This window comes from Mobula birostris, chromosome 11, assembly GCF_030028105.1.
Source record: "Mobula birostris isolate sMobBir1 chromosome 11, sMobBir1.hap1, whole genome shotgun sequence".
Classification (NCBI taxonomy): Eukaryota; Metazoa; Chordata; class Chondrichthyes; order Myliobatiformes; family Myliobatidae; genus Mobula; species Mobula birostris.
In genome coordinates, this window is record NC_092380.1 from 90,507,331 (window position 1) to 90,526,837 (window position 19,507).

At 41.3% G+C, this 19,507-nt stretch overlaps 1 protein-coding gene across 3 annotated transcripts in view; it reads right to left on the reverse strand.

The window, feature by feature from the left end:
* The window catches only part of ext2 (exostosin glycosyltransferase 2), a 164,969-nt gene extending 145,708 nt beyond the window's left edge, over nucleotides 1-19,261 (reverse strand). For 2 of the 3 annotated variants that reach the window (XM_072272694.1, XM_072272696.1), the window contains exons 1-3: nucleotides 19,160-19,261; nucleotides 5,432-5,991; nucleotides 1,704-1,793 (exon numbers count right to left, since the gene is read on the reverse strand). In XM_072272694.1, coding sequence (XP_072128795.1) covers nucleotides 1,704-1,793; nucleotides 5,432-5,967 — 626 coding nt within the window. In that variant the 5' untranslated portion in view covers nucleotides 5,968-5,991; nucleotides 19,160-19,261. Of the gene's footprint in view, nucleotides 1-1,703; nucleotides 1,794-5,431; nucleotides 5,992-14,872; nucleotides 14,966-19,159 lie in introns of all 3 variants that reach the window. The other variant, XM_072272695.1, reaches the window with a different exon arrangement.
* Between the last annotated feature and the right edge of the window lie 246 nt (nucleotides 19,262-19,507).

The window sequence follows — 19,507 nt, forward strand, 5'->3', positions numbered from 1 at the left end:
AATATATTCCTCTAACACCACCATTGGCAGCACATTCTATGCACCCATCTATTTTAAGGGGATTGGAGGAAAGTATATGGTATCAGAAGTAAAAAAAAAACTATCTCTGCCATTCCCCCCGCTGCCCCCACTTTCCACCAATCACCTTAATATTAGGCCCTCTTGGTATATATGAGACTTTTTCCCCCTGGGCTGGCCACTCCATCTATGCCGCTCATCATTTTGTACACCTCTATCAAGTCACCTCTCATCCTCCTTCACTCCAGAGAGAAATGCCTTAGCTCAGTTAACCTATCCTCATAATACATGCCTTTTATTTCAGGCAGCATCCTGATAAATCTCCTCTGCATACTTTCTAAACCTTTCACATCCTTCCCACAATGAGGTAATCAGAACTGAACACAATACTTCAAGTGTGGTCTAACCAGAGTTTTATAAAGCTGCGACATTATCTCACGGCTCTGTAAGGCAAACCCCCAACTAATGAAGGTCAACATACCATACATCTTCTTAACTACCCTTTCAAATTGAGGGATCTGTGGACGTAGACTCCAAGATCCCTCTGTTGCTCCATACTGCTCGGAATCCTGCCACTTCCCAAAGTGTTGCATCATATCCCGCGCTTCATCCTATCAATGTGCCACTGTAACCCATGATAACCTTCAACACGAGACACAACAACACCAACCTTCGTGTCATCTGCAAACTTACCAAGTTATACCTTGTACTACCTCAATACGCTGGTGTATAATTCGATATGAATGAACAGCTTTTCCATTGTACCTCAGTATATGTGACAATAACTAACCAACTCCAATTCCAACCATCAAAGGTCAATTGCTTCAACACGGAACCAGTGGTGGTACAAATTCGGCACTCCAAGTTCCACCTGCCACATGAATGAAATGATAGCTTCAATATCTGTTACATGACAGATTCTGTAGATACTGGAAATCCAGAGTAACAGATTCTCAGTGCTGGAGGAACTCAGACAATTGAAAACAATGGAAATGAAAATAGTTGGATGTTTTTAGCAGAGACCCTTCATTAGGACTCATGAAAGATTAACCATCTGTTTATGCCTTTATAGTCTGGAAATGACACTAGTCTTTTGAAGGGTGCAATGATATTCTAACAGAATATTGAAATAATTTCACCTTGGGGCAAAAACCTCAACTGGCAGTTGTGTACTCTACACCAAAATATATTTTAAACCAAAAGCTACACAAATGTTAGGGTTAATAATCGTACCTGAGGAAACCAATTAAGACATTATTTTGAAATTACTTTGTGCTTAATATGCATTGGACATTTACATTTATTATATTTCAAACACAACAGAACCTCTTAATAAATATATACAGTATATAGCCAAACATCCTTACCCAAGTTACATTATCCAAATTTATCATCTGAGTTGGATGAAGATAAGTTTATGAAATTCTGACTGTAAATCTAAACTTAAAGAAAATTATATTTTACATCAGTTGTAGGCCAATTGGAATAATTCATGAACTGCCCCAAACAATTGTGAATGACACTGACAGGAAGATAATTCATTTAATAAAATGTTATCTATTCTGACAAGTGAAATAACAGCAAATATTAAAATGGGAAAGAATAAATTTGTTTCGTGTGGAGTTGGAGAAATATCCAGGAAGCAATAAAGTAATGTTTGGGGCTTGTTTGGGCTTCAAACTTACCTGCCTCGTGGAACATCTAGTGCAGTATTATAATCAGGAGGGCCTCCGGGAAGCATGTTAAACAGCAAGTGGTTTGTCCCTCTATCCCATCTAAGAATAATCAAACCACAGACATTTTTAGAATACAAGCTGCTTAACATTTATACAATCCTTAAAGCCTCCCTATTCCATTAAGAATTGCCCCAGATACAAGTGATTCTGCAGATGCTGGAAATACAGAGTAGCACGCAAAATGCTGGAGGAACTCAGCAAGTCAGGCAGCATCCACAGAAAGGAATAAATAATCAACTCATTCCAGAACATCAGAGATGTCCTCCTTCTTCAATGAATGGAGTTTCCCTTTCTCCACTCTTGATGCTGCCCACATCTAGATCTCCTCCATTTCCACCATCACTCCAGCTTCCCGCCACTTTAAAAGAGATAGAGTTCCTCTTGTCCTTACCAATCACCCCACAGGCCTCTGCATCCAATACATTTTGTGTCATCAGCAAACTTACTAAGCAACTCCTCTACTTCCTCATCCAAGTCATTTATAAAAATCACAAAGAGGGGGGCTCTGAGAACAGGTCCCTGCAGAACACCACTGGTCACTGTCCTCCATGCAGAATATGAACCATCGACAACCACCCTTTGTCTTCTGTGGGCATGCCAATTCTGGATCCACAAAGAAATATCTCTGAGAAGCTTTCGTTCTCTCATCCTTTATTTTAGACCATAAAATATAGAAGCAGAATTAGGCCATTTCATCATGGCTCATCCATTTTTCCTCTCAGTCTCAATCTCCTGCCTTTTCCCCATATCTCTTCATACACTGACCAATCAAGAATCTATCAACGTCTGCCTTAAATATACATAAAGACTTGGCCTCCACACCAGCCTATACCAAAGAATTCCACAGATTTACTACTCTCTGGCTAAAGAAATTCCTCCTCATCCCCATTCTAAAAGGACACCCCTCTATTCTGAGGTTGTCCCCTCTGGTCTTATGGTTATATGGTCTTAGACTTTCCCACCATAGGAAACATCCTCTCCCACTCTATCAAGGCCTTTCATCATTTGATAGGTTTCAAATGGGTCACCCCTCATTCTTCCGAATTCCAATGAATACAGGTTCAGAGCCATCAAACGGTTTTCATATGACAAGCCATTTAATCCTGGAATCCTTTTTCGTAAACCTCCTTTGAACCCTATCCAGTTTCAAAACATCCTAAGATAAGGGGCCCAAAGAACTCTAAGTGAGGCCTCAGCAGTGCTCTATAAAGACTGAAAATTACATCCATGTTTTTATTTTCTAGTCCTCTTGAAATGAAAGCTAACATCGCATCTGCCTTCCTCACCACAGCCTCAATCTGCAAATTAACCTTAAGGGAATCCTGCACAAAGACTCCCAAATCCCTTTGCACCTCAGATTTTTGTATTTTCTCTCCATTGAGAAAATAGTCAACCCTTTGCCTCCTGCCAATCAGTCACTGTTTTATCTATGCTAGAATCTTTCCTGTAATATCATGGACTCGTAGCTTGTTAAGCAGCCTCGTGCATAGCACCTTGTCAAAGTATACAACATTAACTGATACTCCTTTTTCTATCCTGCTTGCTATTTCTTCAAAGAATTCCAACAGATTTGCCAGGAAAGAGTTTCCCTTGAGGAAACCATGCTGACCACTGCCTACTTTATAGTGCCTCCAAGCAGCCTAAAACCACATCCTTAACAATTGTCTCCAACATCTTCCCAACCACTGAGGTCAGACTAACTGGCCTACAGTTTCCTTTCTTCTGCCTTGCTCCCTTCTTGACGAGTGGAGCGGCATTTGCAATTTTCCAGTCTTCCAGAACCATTTCAGAATCTGATGTTTCTTTAAAGATCATTACTAATGCCTCCACGATCTTTTCAGCCATGTCTTTTAGAACTCTGGGGTGTACACCATCTGGTCCTGGTGACTTATATACCTTCAGACTTTTCAGTTTCCCAAGAACCTTCTCCCTAATAATGGTAACTTCACACACTTCATAACCCCTGACACCTGGAACTTCCACCGTACTGCTGGTGTCACCCACAGTGACAATGATTCAGTTTGTCCACTATTTCTTTGTCCCCCATTACTAACTCTCCAGCATTGTTTTCCAGTGGTCCAATATCAACTCTCGCCTCTCTTTTGCACTTTATGTATCTGAAGAAACTTCTGGTATCCTCTTTAATATTATTGGCTAGCTTACTTTCGTATTCCATATTTACCTTTTTAATGACTTTTGTTGCCTTCTGTTGGTATTTAAAAACTTCCTAATCTTCCAACTTCCCAATAATTTTAGAACTCTATTATATGCACTCTCTTTGGATTTTATGTTGTCTTTGACTTCCCTCGTTAGCCATGGTTATGTCATCTTGCCTTCGGAATACTTCTTCCTCTTTGGGATGTACAGTATTTATCCCATGCCTTCCAAATTGCTTCCAGAAATTCCAGCCATTGCTGCTTTGCCTTCATTCCTGCCAGTGTTCTTTTCCAATCAATTCTGGCCAACTCCTCTCTCATGCCTCTAATTTCCTTTACTCTACTTTAATACGGATATATCTGACTTTAGCTTCTCTTTCTCAATTTCAGGATGAATTCAATCATTATGATCACTTTCCGCTCAGAGTTCTTTTACCTTAAGCTCTCTAATCAATTGTGGTTCATTGCACAACCACCAATCGAGAATAGCTAACCTCCCTGGTGGGCTCAGCCATGAGCTACTCTTAAATAGCCATCTCATAGGCATTCTAGAAACTCCCCCTCCTGGAATCCCGCAGCCACCTGATTTTCCAACCTACCTGCATACTGATATCCCTCATGACTATTGTTACATTTCCCTTTTGTCATGCATTTTCTATCTGCTGCTGTAAATTGTAGGCCACATCCTTGCTACTGTTTTGGGCGGGGGGGGGGGTCTGAATATAACTCCCATCAGGGTCTTTTTACCCTTACAGTGAGGAGGGAATCCTTACAGTTCTTTAGCTCTATCCACAACAATTCAACATCTTCTGACCCTGTTTCACCTCTTTCGACTGACTTTCACCAATCTCTCCTCTTACTACCAATTTAGTGCTCAAATAGATATTTTAGATCTTTGGATTCTGCTTATCATTCTTTTCTCAGTGTTTCTTTGACCCTCACATTTCTTTATATTTTTTTCTTCTGAACTTCCCAATTCCGGCTGGTTCTCAATTGTGTTCTCAACAAATGCAAAACATTCTGTTTTATTCCGCTAATTTTTACTTTTCGGATTAGCCAGAAGCGCCACTCTAAATACCCATCATTTAGCTACGTAGTTGAATTGTACCAAACTGTCATCTTAAAGACTGACAAGCTTTGATTCCACCCCATGTTCGATGATGTCTTTAGAACCCTGTAATTAAACTTTCCCAGTTTTGAGGAAAATGAGCTTGAATTAAAACTCCAATTTTAAAACTTGAAAGCTTCTTCGTGGATAACAACCGAACATAATTAAAATTTCCAGAAATATGTATTAGATCCAACTATTGTTTCAACAAAAAGCCAAGTTATTTTGCAAATAAAGTAAACAGAAAGAAACAAACGATCAGGAGAACCCAAGATGTCAGCTATTCCTCTTCTTCAACAGACGTTGCTCAGCCCCTTGAGTACCTCCGCCAAATCGTTTTCTTTTTCCTTCCAGAGTCCTGAATCTGTAGCCTCAAGTCTCCATGTAAATAAACAAAACTCTTCTCAACATACCTGATCAGCTGGGCCAAGGCTTGTGCTGTTTCCTTTATCCTGAGGTTATTCTGATTAAGCATATCAATCGATGGAATAAACAAACATGCCCTATTGATATCATCTGTATAGAAGTCACTTTCAGAAATGGCAGTCAATAATTCATTATATTCTTTGGAAATGGTGTTGCTGACCACAGTACCATGCTCATCCACATACTTTTTCAATGGATAGATATAGACTTTTATTTTGTTCTTGGGATTATACCCACAACGGTATACATCAAAACAAGTGTGCATTCTGCAGCTCAAGTCCCCTCGTTCAGGAATAGGATCATCCTCAGATAATTTGACTTCAGGAACATCATGGATGCTACGCTTTTCAACCGTCCATTCACTGGTAGCTTCTATTGTATTTGGCCAGAACTGAATCACTCCTGTAGCTATAAGTCCGAGTAACACAATTGAGAAAAGTGCTATGTAATAAATTCGATGCTTGGTTTTCATCCTGGGAATAAGGGTTGGGCCCCGACTGCTGTACTTAGTTGAAGCATACATAATGTTATTGCCTTCCAATGGGTTCTGAAAGAAAGAAAAAATACAATCATTCTTGTTCTTACCATCAGGGGAAGATATAGAAGCCAAACTCAGTAACTCAGAACAGCTTCTGCCATCAGATTTCTTCAGTCCATGAACATTAACTCATTATTCTTCTTTTTGTACTAATTTTGTATTTTATATTTTTATGTCTTTACACTGTACTGCTGCTTTAAGACAAATTTCGCAACATATGGCAGCTGTAATAATTCTGATTCTGAAGTGTAGCAGTATCTTTAAAGTCATCCAAGTAGAAAGGTAACTGTATTTTTAATTCAGCTCCACTGCTACACCATTTTGGCATTCAATACAAGTTCAGAATCACATCTAATTTCTTCTTAATATTTCATTGGTTTTAAAGAGGAGGTTCTATGTCAGAAAGCATTAAAATTCATTTCAGCTTATCAAACAGATACTTAGAAGTAAATGCTTTTCATTTAGAGAAACAGTATTAGCCTCACAACACATGGGTGGAAAGAACCTAAGCACCAATGGTTGTTCGATAATTTAGTGATTAGAGAAGCTGCAAGTATTCTTATTAAAGCAACGAGTAGCAAAGGAAGATTTAATCGAACCATTCAAGGCTATGACGAGTACTGAGTGAGTAAACAACGGTTTGATCACCAGTTCACAGATTTTAGATAACTGGCAAAAGCAACGATAGAAAAATTGGCATTCACTTCCTCGATAGCTGTAGAAATAGGTCCAATGATAACTGCAAAAGCAAAGTGTATACGCAGTACATCTAAAAGGCAAAGAAATATAGAACCATAAAACCCTACAGCACATTACCGGTCCTTCAGCCCACAATGCTGTGCTGATCATGTAACCATGTAAAATCAAAAACATTGAGGAAAATAATCTGAGAATTGCAATAGTTAAATGCTTCTTTCCAAAAATTAAACAGTCATCTCCTAGATTCTGGGACAATGGAACCAAATATATTAAATTCAAAAGGGGAAAATACTGAAATGCAGAAAGTTTTACTATACGGACTAAAAATGCCTTGGCAATATTTCAAAATCATTTCCAGCGGAGAACTATCATCAGCACATAAAGTGGCAGTATCAATGGAACATGAAAGGGTTTCTTAGTATCTTAAAATCACCATACACCTTATTAGGTAAGACACACTTTTCCCAGTAATATTCTTTTACCATAAAGTAACAATTCATGTGGAAAATTATTTCAGAGGAGAATGAGTTCATTTTGTCAATGGGAACATATTCACAGTACACTAGCTACCTAACTAACCAATTAACACACATCAAAGTTGCTGGTGAACGCAGCAGTCCAGGCAGCATCTGTAGGAAGAGGTGCAGTCGATGTTTCAGGCCGAGACCCTTCGTCAGGACTAACTGAAGGAAGAGTGAGTAAGAGATTTGAGAGGGGGAGGAGGAGGTACAAAATGATAGGAGAAGACAGGAGGGGGAGGGATAGAGCTAAGAGCTGGACAGGTGATAGGCAAAAGGGGATACGAGAGGATCATGGGACAGGACAGCTTGCAAAAATATGGCAACATATGGCAGCTTGCAAAAATGTTAATATACACATATATACAGACATGTAAAATTTAGCATTTTTACACGATATATTGATTTAATATAAAAACAAGATAAGCATTACTTACCTTAATGAGACTTTTAACAAATATATTTTGTCTTCTTTTGATTTCCTTTTTCTTAATCACATATTCTTTCCATAACTCAGACCCAAGCACTAGCTTCAGTTTTCCTTCTAATGTCTATTAAGATCATGTCTTCTATTATGTGAGAAAGTGTTTTCACAAACAACGCACAACAGTTTTCCTGACAGACCCGCTATAAATAAGAACTCATTTTCCCATTGTTCATTGAATTCAGGCTTACTATCACTTTTTGCTTTTCTTTTGCACATTTTCTTTTGCACTGTGTTGGGTAACTGAATGTAAAAACAAGGCTTAATTTTCAAAAAAGTACAAACTGCAGATATTCACAAAGGACAAACAAAGCACAACTCTGTAGCGCACGAGTGTCAATTGTAAACTGACTGGCAAAAACCTGTGACGCAACGCTGGTGCAGACGCCTGACACCTCAGGATCAAACATGTATTGAACAGTTATGGAATGACTGCAGAACAAAAGTCCTCCTTTCCTAGTTTGACTCACCGAACATTTTTTTTAAAAATTGAAAACACATTAATGTGAAAGAAGATAAAATTTGCCAAAAGATGTGCACAAAATAATAAAATTGCTAAAAAATAATTGCTAAGTTTTAGATTTATTCTCAGTAAAACCCATTTCTAGCTCTAAGCTACTTGAACTCCTGTCAGATTTTTTTTTCTACAAATCGGTTTTTGGTCAATACTTTTTGCATGAGTAGGCTAACTTTTTTAATTATTATCACTGAGGTGCAATGTGCCACCTAATCATCCAATACGCCACATTTGGTGCATGAGCCATAGGTTGGCCATCCCTGCACTAACCAATGCATCATAAGCAATTTGCAGTGGCCAATTAACCTACACACCTTGTGAATGTGGTTAGAAACCTCTCATTCCCTGGTCCACAATTCCTTCCTTGTTAATATAACCACCTTCACCACACAATTAGTCCATTCAATCTTCCACAATCTAATGCAGTTTATTTGCTACATTTTCCTCAATATATTGTTCTGCTCACTCAGATATTGCCCAAATGTTGCTCAACACTGGCATCTACTCATCAAGAAGGAAAACAAACTTTGACTTGCCTATAAAAGGGCACGAAAAACTCAATCGGGCAAATTAACCCTACACTTTCAAAATGAAGGGAGGTAACTTTGTCTGCACTATCAAGATGTACATGCTCACCTCTATTGCTCAGTTTCTATTCTGCTAGAACCATCAAACAGTAGACCTTGCAATGCACACAAAATGCTGGAGGAACTTAGCAGGCCAGGCAGCATCTTTAGAAAAGAGTACAGTCGACATTTTGGGCCGAGACTCTCCATCAAGCCTGGAAAAAAAGATGAGGAGTCAGAGTAAGAAAGTAGGAGGGGGAAGGGAGGAAGAACCACAAGGTGATTGGTGAAACCAGGAAGGGTGGGGGGCGGGGAAGAGGGGTGAAGTAAAGAGTGAAAGATACAGGGCTTGAGAAGGGGGTTTCTGAGGGGACAGAACAGGGGGCCATGGAAGAAAGGGGGAGGAGCACCAGAGCAAGGTGATAGATGGATAAGGAAGGTGAGAGGGGGAAATGGGATATACGCCTGTCTTCCTCATATTCCCTTGGTTTCTGGAAGGATTGCCAGGATCCAGAAGAAATACACAATTCATACCATCCACAAACCCACAAGGAAGCTCAAATCACAGATTACATGGGTCAAAGATGATCTGCTACTCAGGTCGGCTGGCATTTACAGGATTCCCTGTGAATATGGAGGAGCGTATATCAGATGGGACACATGGTGGAAATATGCATCAAGGAACATGGAGGTGCTCTGTATGGGTTACTTGGAGAACTCGGTGGCAACAGAACACTACATTCACATTGGCCACAGCACTGACTTCGACAACACAAAACTATTGTGCTTTGGGACCGCCTGGTAAAGCAGGCTATTGAAATAAAACTAGAGGAAAAGAATTTTAACAAAGATAAGGGTCTCATTTTAAGTAAGAACTGTAATTCGAGTGTAAACAAGAAAGAAGAGCAGAAACCTATTTGGACGAGGACTAACCAATCAGGAGGAATGGACTACAGGGATATAAGTATCACTGGATTAGTCATGCCCAAGTGGAGACAATAGGGTCTTTTAAGAGACTCTTGGATAGGTACATGGAGTTTAGAAAAATAGAGGGCTATGGGTAATCCTACGTAATTTCTAAAGTAAGTACATGTTCGGCACAGCATTGTGGGCCGAAGGGCCTGTATTGTTCTGTAGGTTTTCTATCATCCCTGATGAATACGGCAGAGTTGGTCATCAAAACAATGGTTATAATTGATATCTGTACCCAGCTGGAAGCCTGAGAAGAGTTTATTCATCATATACACCAGGAAAGTACTAGATCCTTTTTCACTCTTATGCTATTTTAAAAAGACCTAAAGTAAAAAAAAATCTTCATCTAACTTTCAAAGCACTAACAGCTAGATGAAATGAAAGCAGGTACTCCATACAGAATATTTTGGGCTATACCAAGTTCAATGCTAGTTGGTGATTCTGTGGGAACTGTCAGTTCTCAGCCATTCAGGACTCAGCATGTCCTAAAGACTAGAACAAAATAGGAAACCTTAGGCAGGTTGGAGATCAGATCTTGAGCATGCAACATTCTGAGCTGGATTCACCACACCATCCTGATATGCTGAAATAAAGAGACCAGATATAAATAACCTTTCAGGTATACAAGATGAGTATATCCCAACCTCTGCATCCAAGTAAAATCAATTGGAAGGACATGCAAGCAGCATGAAGGCTCCAAGATAACTGCATGTTGTAGTGAAAGTCATAAAAAGGTAGCTTTATTGTCCACTGGAACAACAAATCACTTATCAAAGTTTTTCAAATTTATAAAATATAGGCAAATAAAGTATTTCATGTGACTAATGGCGTAGAGACTTAAGCTTATCACTGAAAAAATAAAGAAGGAATTTAAGTCTTCCCAATCCTCACCCCTTAGCCTGCCCAAGAAAGAAACTAGAAATATAAACTATTCTGACAAAATGATATTCTGACAGAGGGTCCAATGAGATGGAGGAACTGAGCGAAATACATGTTAGTAGGGAAGTGGTGTTAGGTAAATTGAAGGGATTGAAGGCAGATAAATCCCCAGGGCCAGATGGTCTGCATCCTAGGGTGCTTAAGGAAGTAGCCCAAGAAATAGTGGATGCATTAGTGATAATTTTTCAAAACTCGTTAGATTCTGGACTAGTTCCTGAGGATTGGAGGGTGGCTAATGTAACCCCACTTTTTAAAAAAGGAGGGAGAGAGAAACCGGGGAATTATAGACCGGTTAGCCTAACATCAGTGGTGGGGAAACTGGTGGAGTCAGTTACCAAAGATGTGATAACAGCACAGTTGGAAAGCGGTGAAATCATCGGACAAAGTCAGCATGGATTTGTGAAAGGAAAATCATGTCTGACGAATCTCATAGAATTTTTTGAGGTTGTAACTAGTAGAGTGGATAGGGGAGAACCAGTGGATGTGGTATATTTGGATTTTCAAAAGGCTTTTGACAAGGTCCCACACAGGAGATTAGCGTGCAAACTTAAAGCACACGGTATTGGGGGTAAGGTATTGATGTGGATGGAGAATTGGTTAGCAGACAGGAAGTAAAGAGTGGGAATAAACGGGACCTTTTCAGAATGGCAGGCGGTGACTAGTGGGGTACCGCAAGGCTCAGTGCTGGGACCCCAGTTGTTTACAATATATATTAATGACTTGGATGAGGGAATTAAATGCAGCATCTCCAAGTTTGCAGATGACACGAAGCTGGGTGGCAGTGTTAGCTGTGAGGAGGATGCAGAGTGTCTTGGATAGGTTGGGTGAGTGGGCAAATTCATGGCAGATGCAATTTAATGTGGATAAATGTGAAGTTATCCACTTTGGTGGCAAAAATAGGAAAACAGATTATTATCTGAATGGTGGCCGATTAGGAAAAGGGGAGGTGCAATGAGACCTGGGTGTCATTATACACCAGTCATTGAAAGTGGGCATGCAGGTACAGTAGGCGGTGAAAAAGGCGAATGATATGCTGGCATTTATAGCGAGGGGATTCGAGTACAGGAGCAGGGAGGTACTACTGCGGTTGTACAAGGCCTTGGTGAGACCACACCTGGAGTATTGTGTGCAGTTTTGGTCCCCTAATCTGAGGAAAGACATCCTTGCCATAGAGGGAGTACAAAGAAGGTTCACCAGATTGATTCCTGGGATGGCAGGACTTTCATATGAAGAAAGACTGGATGAACTGGGCTTGTACTCGTTGGAATTTAGAAGATTGAGGGGGGATCTGATTGAAACATATAAAATCCTAAAGGGATTGGACAGGCTAGATGCAGGAAGATTGTTCCCGATGTTGGGGAAGTCCAGAACAAGGGATCACAGTTTGAGGATAAAGGGGAAGCCTTTTAGGACTGAGGTTAGGAAAAACTTCTTCACACAGAGAGTGGTGAATCTGTGGAACTCTCTGCCACAGGAAACAGTTGAGGCCAGTTCATTGGCTATATTTAAGAGGGAGTTAGATATGGCCCTTGTGGCTACGGGGATCAGGGGGTATGGAGGGAAGGCTGGGGCGGGGTTCTGAGTTGGATGATCAGCCATGATCATAATAAATGGCAGTACAGGCTCGAAGGGCTGAATGGCCTACTCCTGCACCTATTTTCTATGTTTCTATGTTTCTATGATAATGCAGGAATAGCATAATAAGGGAAGTAGATTCATATCTTGAAAGATGAAACACCTTCTCCAGGACCACACTGGATAATTGTACGAAGTTCAAGATGGCAGATTTTGGTGAATCTTCGAAGAATAGAAACATAGAAAATAGGTGCAGGAGTAGGCCATTCGGCCCTTCGAGCCCGCACCGCCATTCAGTACGATCATGGCTGATCATCCAACTCAGAACCCTGTACCAGCCTTCCCTCCATCACCCCGATCCCTTTAGCCACAAGGGCCATATCTAACCCCCTCTTAAATATAGACAATGAACTGGCCTCAACTGTTTCCTGTGGCAGAGAATTCCACAGATTCACCACTCTCTGTGTGAAGAAGTTTTTCCTCATCTCGGTCCTAAAAGGCTTCCCCTTTATCCTCAAACTGTGACCCCTCGTTCTGGACTTCCCCAACATCGGGAACAATCTTCCTGCATCTAGCCTGTCCAATCCCTTTAGAATTTTATACGTTTCAATCAGATCCCCCCTCAATCTTCTAAGTTCCAGAGAGCATAAGCCTAGTCGATCCAGCCTTTCAGCATATGAAAGTCCTGCCAACCCAGGAATCAATCTGGTGAACCTTCTTTGTACCCCCTCTATGGCAAGACTGTCCTTCCTCAGATTAGGGGACCAAAACTGCACAGAATATTCCAGGTGTGGTCTCACCAAGGCCTTGCACAACCGCAGTAGTACCTCCCTGCTCCTGTACTCAAATCCTTTTGCTATGAATGCCAGCATACCATTCGCCTTTTTCACCGGCTGCTGTCCCTGCATGCCCACTTTCAATGACTGGTGTACAATGACACCCAGGTCTCGTTGCACCTCCCGTTTTCCTAATCGGCCACCATTCAGATAATAATCTGTTTTCCTGTTCTTGCCACCAAAGTGGATAACCTCACATTTATCCGCATTAAATTGCATCTGCCATGAATTTGCCCACTCACCTAACCTATCCAAGACACCCTGCATCCTCCTCACAGCCTACACTGCTGCCCAGCTTCGTGTCATCCGCAAACTTGGAGATGCTGCATTTAATTCGTTCATCTAAGTCATTAACATATATTGTAAACAACTGGGGTCCCAGCACTGAGACTTGCGGTACCCCACTGGTCACTGCCTGCCATTCTGAAAAGGTCCCGTTTATTCCCACTGTTTGCTTCCTGTCTGCCAACCAATTCTCTATCCATATCAATACCATATCCCCAATACCGTGTGCTTTCAGTTTGCACACTAATCTCCAGTGTGGGACCTTGTCAAAAGCCTTTTGAAAATCCAAATATACCACATCCACTGGTTCTCCCCTACCCACTCTACTAGTTACATCCTCAAAAAATTCTATGAGATTCGTCAGACATGATTTTCCTTTCACAAATCCATGCTGACTTTGTCCGATGATTTCACCACTTTCCAAATGTGCTGTGATCCCATCTTTGATAACTGACTCTAGCATTTTCCTCACCACTGATGTCAGGCTTACCGGTCTATAATCCCCTGGTTTCTCTCTCCCTCTTTTTTTAAAAAGTGGGAGTGAAAGTTACTTGTAAGATACAGATTGAGGATAATGCAACCAGAGGAAATGCAATAGCTGATACTTACATCTCGAAAGAAAAAGCAATGAAATAACAAAGTAATTGAATGACATTGGAAGGGAAATAAAATAGCAATGACATCTCACATTGCATCTGAACACACCCTACATAATCAAGAAAGTTCACCAATGCCTCTATTTTCTGGGGCGGGTGAAGAGAGCTGGACTATACACATCAATACGGCCTTCTACAGATGCCCAGTAGAGAGAAACTGCGGGTACTGTATGGCACAAAAACTGCACTGTGGTAGACACAGGCTCTACAATGGGTAATCAAAACTGCCCAAAACATCAGCGGTACTAGGCTACCTGCCATCAAAGACATACATACAGAAAGACGCCAGCAAAAGGCCAGTAATATCATGAAGGATCTCATCCACCCTGCTCATGGACTGTCTGCCCCACCCCCATCAGGGAGGAGACTATGCAGCACCCATGCCAGGACCACCAGCCTCAAAAACAAGTTACGTTTTCCGAGCAGTAAGGCTGATCAACACTCCCACCACCACTACTTTATCATTTCCCGTCAGTCACCTTGGATATAGACACTCCTGTACCTATTGTCACTTTACACACATACAATCAGTGTATGCAAGCTACCTTATGCATTTATATTTATTGTGTTTTTTTATTATTGTGTTTTTTTGCGCTGCATAGGATGCGGAGTAACAATTATTTCATTCTGCTTTATACTTTTGTACTAGAAATGACATTAAACAATTTGAATCTTGAGACCTCAGGAACATTTTAGTACCAGATTAATCAATCATTCTGCCCTTAATTTACAAACATTATAGAAATGACTTTTCCTGTTACTGAGCAAAAGTTATAGTTTTCAAAATTTATAGTAGGATGCATATACAAGACATAAATGACAACTTAGGGTTATTTCACTTACCCAAACTGACAAAGGATGTAACTTGTTTATACAACTTAAGTCAAACAGTTGATAGGAAAGTGTGAAGAGAAGAACTGTAATAGGATGCAAAGGCTGCAGAAAAACAAGAAACAGCAAGTGGAAGAAATTGAAATAGTGGAATTAAAAATCATTTTCTATTCAACACAGACAACTACAATTTTCAGTACATTAAAAGTTAAGATGCTATCTTGATAGGAGAGAAAATGAACATTCAACTCAAACTTGCAGCTTTAAAACAATGGATCATCATACTCATAGACAATATCTTTTTTTTACTCTCCCCATGTCTTTCAACAGCCAGTTATTTTATTGTCATTTTTCTTCTTCAATAACTTATCCATTAAAATAACATTATTCGTTGTCAAACACTTTAAAACACCCAGACATTCAGAATCTTTATTTATCCTTGAAGCAAAATTCAGAAAGAATTACATGGCCTAGCTCATCTCAGATACCACACATGCACAGTGGGGCAGCACAATGCTTTATTGTACAGGCGACCCAGTTTAATTTCCACCACTGCCTGTAAGGAGTTTGAATGTTCTCCCTGTGACTGTGTGGGTTTTCTCTGGGTGCTCTGGTTTCCTCCCACTGGTTGGTAGGTTAATTGATATTGTAAATTGCCCTATGATTAGGCTAGGATTAAACTGGGGATTGCTGGGTGGTGTGGATCGAAGGGCCTATTCTGTGCTTTATCTCAATAAATAAGTAAGTCGTCCAACCTGAGCTATAGGCCATAATATTCCAGGTGCAGTCTCACCAGGACACTATCGAATACCTCTGGCTTGTACTCAAATCCTCTTGCTATAATATTTGCCTTCCTAAAGCGCGATGCGCAGAATCAAATATCGCTGTGACGATTGTACGTTCTAGTATCAATTGTTTGGCGAGAATAAAGTATAAAGTATAAATAGTTGCTGTATCTGCATAACAAAGGTTACATTTGAGTAAAGTTATGAGAATGTTGCCTTGACTGGATAATTAAAGCTTTAAGGAAGGGAAAACCTAGTACTGTTTCCTGTAGGCTGGATGCTAGCAAATCTGACCTTATTCTTGGCCAGTGGACTTACTACCATGCCCTGCAGTGGAGCTGTAACATACAGTGTGTAGGACTAGGTGCACTTCATACCAGCAAAACCTGGTATATAGACAGCAATCCAATATAGTTGAAGAGAATAGCCAAGCCTACAGAAGAAGATACTTTCAGCTGAACGTGTTACTTTATGCGATGAAGGATTGGGCATGGTTACTGTTTGATCAGAACAGGATATCAAACATGTAGTGGAATGCCAAAGTCAAGGTGAATATGTACAGTACACATATGCACAGGAGTAATGAAAACTTTATTTGCAGCAGCATCACAGTCACAGAGCTGTAGAGAGGAGGGATAGTCATGGAAAAGTACAGCACATAAATAGGCCCTTCAGCTCATCTAGTTTATGCCAAACCATTTAAATACCCATCAACTTGCACCAGGACCACAGCCCTCAATTCCCCTACCATCCATGGACCAATCCAAACTTCTCTTAAATGTTCAAATTGAATTCATTCACATGCAGCACTTGTGCAGGCAACTCGTTCCACACTCTCACAACCCTCTGACCAGAGATGTTTCCCTCATATTCCCTTTAAACTTTTCACCTTTCACCCATAACCTCTGGTTGTCGTCCCACCAACCCTCAGTGGAAAAAGCCTACTTGCACGTAGCCTATCTATACCCTTCATAGTTTTGTATATCTCTACCAAACTCCCTTCAATCTTCTGCATTCCAAGGAATAAAGTCCTAACCAATTCAATCTTTCCTTATAACTCAGGTCCTCCAGTCACAGCAACATTCTTGTAAATTTTCTCTGCACTCTTTCAACTTTATTTACATCTTTCCTGTAGGTAGGTGACCAACACCACACACAATACTCCAAATTAGGCCTCACCAACGTCTTATGCAACTTCAACATAACATACTCAATACTTTGATTTATGAAGGCCAATGTGGTAAAAGTTTTTTTTAAGGACCTATCTACCTGTGATGCTACCTTCAATGAATTATGGACCTGTATTCCCAGATCCCTTTGTTCTGCAGCACTCCTCGGTGCCTTACCAAGAATTAGTTGCAGATCAGTAACTTAGGAGATAGCACAACACCCAGAAATGCTATGGTAAGACAATCAGGACCTGGAATGAAAAGCTTCAAGAGAACGAATACTGACTGAAACCTTGCACCATGACACCCTGGAATACATCTTTTCAAGAGTTTGCAGCAAACATTCACTTGATAAATCTTCACTATGATGCAAGTTGTATTTAGTTTGTCACTTAAAAGTTTTTGATCACAACAGTGAAAGGCAGGGCAATATGATCATTCACAAGTCTGTCTGTCAAGTTCAAAGTCAAACTTCGAACTTCAGCCTTTTTGGACAGATTAATGAGCAAGAATCCATGAAAGTGAATCAGCTATTTAAGAAAAAATAGAGCTCCGTCCTCCCACATTTGGCAACAATAAGTCATCAGACGAATAATTTGCATGTTTCAACTTGCACATTTCAGCTTGTCACCACAACTGCTGCTTGCTTTCCATTTATTGTATCCTTAGTGGTAGGAGAGACTAGGTAGACTTTCCATATCAGCCTTGGTAACTGCTATCCATGATTAAGGGCCTGTTGTGTCTTCAAATATGCAACTTTAACCACATAATGAAGAAATAACAAAGTCCTTTGTTAACCAGGATTGTACAGTAAATGTTGAAAAATGGCCTTTTTCCAAAAGATTCTGGAAAGGACTAGATAGATTACCAAAACCATCCACGTATAATTGTCAAACCCCTCTGGCAGGATAAGTGAACCAATATGAGTACCCCTCGCCATAACCATTTAAGCAAACATTCATTTGACAAATCGACACTACAATGAAAATTGCACTTAACACTCTGTCCACCAGAGAAAGCAGGATCTCCCAGTGGCCACACATTTTAATTCCACGTCCCATTCCCATTCTGATATGTCTATCCACGGCCTCCTCTACTGTAAAGATGAAGCCACACTCAGGCTGGAGCAACAACACCTTATATTCTGTCTGGGTAGCCTCCAACCTGATGGCATGAACACTGACTTCTCAAACTTCCTCTAATGTCCCACCTCCCCCCATACCTCATCCGTTATTTATTTATATACACACATTCTTTTTCTCCCTCTGTCCCTCTCACTATACCCCTTGCCCATCCTCTGGGGTTCCCCCTCCCCCTTTTGTTTCTCTCTAGGCCTCCTGTCCCATGATCCTCTCATATCCCTTTTGCCAATCACCTGTCCAGCTCTTGGCTCCATCCCTCCCCCTCCTGTCTTCTCCTATCATTTCGGATCTCCCCCTCCGACTTTCAAATCTCTTACTAGCTCTTCTTTCAGTTAGTCCTGACAAAGGGTCTCGACCCGAAACGTCGACTGTACCTCTTCCTAGAGATGCTGCCTGGCCTGCTGCGTTCACCAGCAACTTTGATGTGTGTTGCTTGAAATTCCAGCATCTGCAGATTTTCTCGTGTTTGTATTTAATTGGTCACTTTTAAAAGTTTTTGATAACAACAGTGAAAGGCAGGGGAAAATTTTCATGTACAAGTCTGTCAAGTTCAAAGTCAAACTCTGAACTTTAAGCAGCCGCGCAAGTTCAACTCACAACTCCAGGTATGCGAGCAACTTTATGTCAGACAGCAAAATCCAAACATCAAATATTGAACCCTTCAAAAGTGGCAAGGAATATTCAGGATAGAAGAAACGTCTCGAGCATGTTCTTACAAAACAGCTTCACCGATCTACGGGAAAGCCCGGACCGTACAGAATTAAACGTGACATCCTGTACCTTCAGACTCGCCCCGAGAACTGCTAGAAACCAGCGAAAGGGACGCACCACCTTCTAAATTACTCATCCACCTGTGGTTCCCACATTGACTCAACAGCCACCCCAGAAACCGCGAAACCAGAGTGAGAGCAAAGTCAGCCTCTACCCCGAGGATCTGCTCAATAACAGGAAAATAATAAAATATAAAAGAATAAATAAAAGTAATGTATCAACAGCGCCGGAGAAAGAAGAAACAGATAAGGTAAGAGACTGCTGTCCGAGCTCTCCCTCCCCGGGCGCTGCCCCTGAAGCCGGCTCCGAGCTCCTGTGAGGCACTGGGTCGCGGCCTGCGTCCACTGAACCGAGGGGAGACTCGGTCCCTTCCTTCCACGTCCCACCGGCCAACCCAATCATTCTCACCCGTCAGCAGAGCATCGACGTTACCTGGATGAAGGCGCAGCCCTCGGTGTTAAGCCCGAAGCTCCATCTCCAGGCGGATTGGGAAATCAGCTGCGGCAATACCGCGGCTGCGTAAAGCGACCCCTTCCTCGCGGCCGCAGGCGCAGCTCCGCCGCCACTGCCCCCTGGAAGGCTGTCGCCTCACTGCAGGCAGCATCCCGCTGCTCTGCTCTGCTCGCCTCGCCGGCCCCCCGTCCGGACCGCCTCCCGAAATGCAGGCGGAGGAGAAGCCAAATGCTGAGAATAACGCAGCAGTTCAAAAAAATTGCGTGGCCTGACTTGAACCCTGAGCTAGCTCCAGCCACTTCAAACCTCAAAGTTCAAAGTAAATTC